General features: G+C 47.8%; 1 protein-coding gene across 1 annotated transcript in view; it reads right to left on the bottom strand.

Moving 5' to 3' along the window:
* Positions 1–5,000, bottom strand: part of LOC143301155 (uncharacterized) — a 45,548-nt gene that overhangs the window by 15,662 nt on the left and 24,886 nt on the right. Inside the window, exon 5 of the mRNA XM_076615233.1 lies at positions 3,530–3,619. Coding sequence (XP_076471348.1) covers positions 3,530–3,619 — 90 coding nt within the window. The remainder of the gene's footprint in view (positions 1–3,529; positions 3,620–5,000) is intronic.

Here is a 5,000-nt window from a genome sequence, read left to right as displayed (position 1 = left end):
TGCTATTAACAGTTCAACAGCACCAAAGTCTTTAAAAGTAAAACAGTATCCCAAAACTCCCGGGGAAGGGGGGTTTGAGGAGGGGGGGGGGGGGAGGGACAGAAGGGGGGGGAGGAGGGGGTGAGGGGAAACCCACCCTAAAACAATACAAGATGGAACAACAAATACATGCTAAACTACATCTCTAAAAACTCAATGGGTCCAGAACCTGACCACGCATTTTCCTCACGCAGATGTCAATATTTGTATTTTTATTTCTTTTTATCACAACAGATTTCTCTGTGTGAAATTCGGGCTGCTCTCCCCAGGGAGAGCGCGTCGCTACACTACAGCGCCACCCCCCACCCCCTTTTTTTTTCTTTTTTTTTTTTCCTGCGTGCAGGTTTATTTGTTTTTCCTATCGAAGTGGATTTTTTCTACAGAATTTTGCCAGGAACAACCTTTTGTTGCCGTGGGTTCTTTTACGTGCGCTAAATGCATGCTGCACACGGGACCTCGGTTTATCGTCTCATCCGAATGACTAGCGTCCAGACCACCACTCAAGGTCTAGTGGAGGAGGAGAAAATATCGGCGGCTGAGTCGTGATTCGAACCAGCGCGCTCAGATTCTCTCGCTTCCTGGGCGGACGCGTTACCTCCAAGCCATCACTCCACTATCAACAGGAAAAACGAAAACAAAAAAAACCTGATCGTGTGACCTCTTCCTCATCCCAAACAGAGAGAAAAAGAATGCAAAAAGAAAATGAGTGTCTTTTAAATTTTTTTTTTTTTTTTTTTTTTGAACCATTTCAATCGTAATTTGGCGTCATGGATTGGATGGTCTGATCATTGAAAAGACCGAACCTCACGCTCAAGAAACCGGGAAATACGTCGGTTCATATTTTCCTAATGGACTGATTATCTCACTAAAAAAAAAAAAAAAAAAAAAAAAAAAAAAAAAAAAAGTTTCGTCTTACAGCTGAATCTCTTCCTCTATCATCACTATAATTATATATATATATATATCACAGAGTAATCAAAAGGCCCCAATTGCTATCTTTCAAGAGTTTACATTGTCCTCTAAGTTCCTCTTTTTTTCCCTTATTACTTTACAAAAAAATTCATATAAATTCTAGTGTGCTATTGTTTTTCTCTTTATACACATTTGCACAGCTATTCTGAAATAACATAACGGAAGAAGGGTTGTTTAGTTGTTACATGCACTGTCTTCTTTTCTTCCACTGTCATGCTGTTCGAGCAATTAAAAAAAAAAAAAAAAAGTTGTCGCATGCTGTGAATCACAGAATGCTAATATCTCCTTCAGATAAATTAATAAATGCAGCAAACATGAGCATGAATGAAATATTCCACAAAATTCACAAACCCAACTACCTACCCCCACCCCTCCAGTCAAAAAACCAGTGTTGATAAGTTTAAAGGTTAAAACCTTAAAACTGGTTCTATGACGCTTCTTCCCCATCGTTTTGGAAAACGAAGACAATGGAGCTAGGGTTTATTTTTCACTCAACGATATATATATATATATATATATATATATATATATATATAGAGAGAGAGAGAGAGAGAGAGAGAGAGAGAGAGAGAGAGAAAGAGAGATCTGTGATATATATTGACCGCAGGGTGTGTGGTTGGTGGTTGGGTAGGGGGGCGGGGGGGGGGGGGGGGGTGCAAGAGGGAGGGAGGGAGGGAAGGGGGTGAATCACTGGGACTGAGTAGATAGAGAAACAAACCGAAAATAGAACAGGAGAAAGGAGGAAGAAGTGAGTCTGCAGATCTGATTGGGCGGGCACGCCGCCACGACACACACACACACACACACACACTTGTCACTTCCTTCTCGATTGTTATGGAACTACATGGAGAACGAGGAAGTGGGTTTTTCTTCTCTCTCTTCTTTTACATGGCGCTTTCAGCAGTTCCCAAGTTGTAACTGTAAACCATCCAATCATGAAAAAAAAAAAAAAAAAGAAGAAAAAAATTATGCAGAAAGAGGCCAATAAAATGTCAAGTAATCACATAGTCAGCAAATGTTCTTTCCTTTTTTTTTCTTAAAAAAAAAAAAAATTCTATCGGTCAATCAGGCGCGCGGGTGTGTGTGTAATAAAAGCGAAAAAGCAGCTTCCGGGGCTTAAAAGAAAACCACACCAAAAAAGCGCACCAGGAAATCCCTATTTGAGTTCTGAATAATTCTCCTCCTCACCACACCCAGCTCCTCGCCTTTCTCTGTCTCTCTGTTTCACTCTCTCTGTCTCCTCCCACCGCCTCCGCCCCCCCCCCCCCCCCTCTCTCTGTGTCTCCTCCCAACACCACCTCCCCCCCTCTCTCTGTCTCTGTCTCCTCCCAACACCGCCTCCCCTCCCCTCTCTCTCTGTGTCTCCTCCCAACACCACCTCCCCCCCTCTCTCTGTCTCCTCCCAACACCGCCTCCCCCCCCCCCCATCTCTCTCTGTCTCTTCCGAACACCGCCTCCCCTCCCCTCTCTCTCTGTCTTCTCCCAACACCACCTCCCCCCCTCTCTCTCTGTCTCCTCCCAACACCACCTCCCCCCCTCTCTCTCTCTGTCTCCTCCCAACATCACCTCCCCCCCTCTCTCTCTGTCTCCTCCCAACATCACCTCCCCCCCTCTCTCTCTGTCTTCTCCCAACATCACCTCCCCCCCCTCTCTCTCTCTGTCTCCTCCCAACACAACCTCCCCCCCTCTCTCTCTCTGTCTCCTCCCAACACCACCTCCCCCCCCGCTCTCTCTCTGTCTTCTCCCAACATCACCTCCCTCCCTCTCTCTCTGTCTCCTCCCAACATCACCTCCCTCCCTCTCTCTGTCTATCTCCTCCCAACATCACCTCCCCCCCACCCCTCTCTCTCTCTGTTTCCTCCGAACACCGCCTCCCCCCCCTCTCTCTGTCTCCTCCCAACACCGCCTCCCCCCCCCCTCTCTCTGTCTCCTCCCAACACCACCTCCCTCCCCACCCCTCTCTCTCTCTGTCTCCTCCGAACACCGCCTCCCCCCCCCCCCCCTGTCTTCTCCCAACACCACCTCCCCCCCTCTCTCTCTTCTCCCAACACCGCCTCCCCCCCCCCTCTCTCTGTCTCCTCCCAACACCATCTACCCCCCTCTCTTTTCAACACCGCCTCACCCCACCCCCCCACCCCCCGTCTCTCTCTCTCTCTCCTTCCAACACTGGCTTCCCTCTCTCTCTCTGTGACTCTGTCTCCTTATCCCCGCTCCACACGCCCCCCCCCCCCCCCAACAACACCCCCCCCTCCCCCTCATTCCCTCCCCCCCTCTGTCTCTTTATCCCGTGGCCGCGTCTTTTTCAATCTGGACATCTGTTTGTTTCGCATCAGTCCGTCCGGACACACCTGCCCTTCCTCGTCTCTCTGTTGCATGTTCTGTCAGATATCTTGTAAACGCCATTAAATTAAAAAAAAAAAAAAGAGAGAAAAAAAGCAGACATATACACCCCCTCTTCCCTCACATCACACACACACACACACACACACACACACACACACACACCACAGACAATCACCTTGTAAATGCGAAGCCTTCAAAGAGTGTGCCGCAGTCAGACTGTGGGAGAAAGCCTGGCTCACTGCTGTGAAGTGCTGCTGCAAGTTCACTGCACGCAAAACGTGAACGCGTCACTAGGACACGTGAACAACGTCACCACGACACGTGTAAAAGTCGCTATAGCAAGTGACACGTGCGTCACCACAACACGTCACTCCCAAAAAAACGTTAACGGATCAGAATGACAAGTGAGCACGTCACTTTAACACGTGAGCACGCAACCTCGACACGTTAAAACGTCATCAGGTTAACATAAATGTGCAAAAGTCACTATGACATGCGGAAACATCACAAAAACACCTGTACAGATCAGAATGACATGTTAAAACGTAACAATGATACGTGTAGACGACACAATGACGGGTGAAAACGTCACGACGACACGAAAAAACGTACCTATGCCAAGTGAAAATGTAACTATGGCACTTAAAAACGTAACCACAATAAGAGAAAACGTAACTGTGACACATATGCGAAATCGTAGTTTAAAAAAGAAAAAAAAAGAAAAGAAAAGTGTGTGTGAAGGGAACGGTGGGAGAATAAAGCATGCGTGAGTCAGAGAATGTATGCGTGCGCGCGCACCAGTGTGTCCGGCCGTGCACGCGCACCCTAGCGTATGTATTCAGGATGTCGGTGGACAGGTGCGGAAAGGGCGAAACGAGAAGATCAAGGAATCTGCCGTCACGGACATTAAATCAACAACAATGAATCACTGACATGTCCGCCACACACACACTCACATACCCCCCCCCCACCCCCTCCACACACACACACCTATCCGCCTCCCCCCCCTCCCCTCCCACTCACACAACCCCCCTTACACTTGACCACTCCTTCCCTCGCCTCCCATTCATCCATCAACACCATCACTCCTTAACTCTTCCCGAAGCCGACGTACAGACAGACGGACATACACACAGAGAGAGGAACGGAGAAAAAGACACTGCGATAAAGCGGGAAATGACAAAGGGAAAAACGGAGGTTCCGGAAGGCGGTTACAAACAAGAGAGAGAGAGAGAGAGAGAGAGAGAGAGAGAGAGAGACGGAGAGACAAGACAAGACAAATTCTTTATTTTCGAGGATAATAAGCACTGGCGCCGCGTTTTTTTTTGTTCTTTTTGGTTTTTTTTCCACCCAGTCCCCGCCCTGAAACAGGGTCTACACTACACAATACTACATTATATATATATGTCATTGCTCCCCACCCCACCCCTGCCCCCCCGGAAAAAAAAACGACACCAAACAAACACACAGAACACACACATACAGAGAGAGAGACAGAGAGAGACACAGAGAGAGAGAGAGAGAGAGAGAGAGAGAGAGAGAGAGAGAGAGAGATACACAGAGACACAGAGAGAAGGAGGGGGGAGAGAGAGAGGATATATATATATATATATTAGAGAGAGAGAGAGAGAGAGAGAGAGAGAGAG

This window comes from Babylonia areolata, chromosome 27, assembly GCF_041734735.1.
Source record: "Babylonia areolata isolate BAREFJ2019XMU chromosome 27, ASM4173473v1, whole genome shotgun sequence".
Lineage (NCBI taxonomy): Eukaryota > Metazoa > Mollusca > Gastropoda > Neogastropoda > Buccinidae > Babylonia > Babylonia areolata.
The sequence above is the reverse complement of the archived record's forward strand: the minus strand, read 5'-3'. Positions and strand labels throughout refer to the sequence as shown.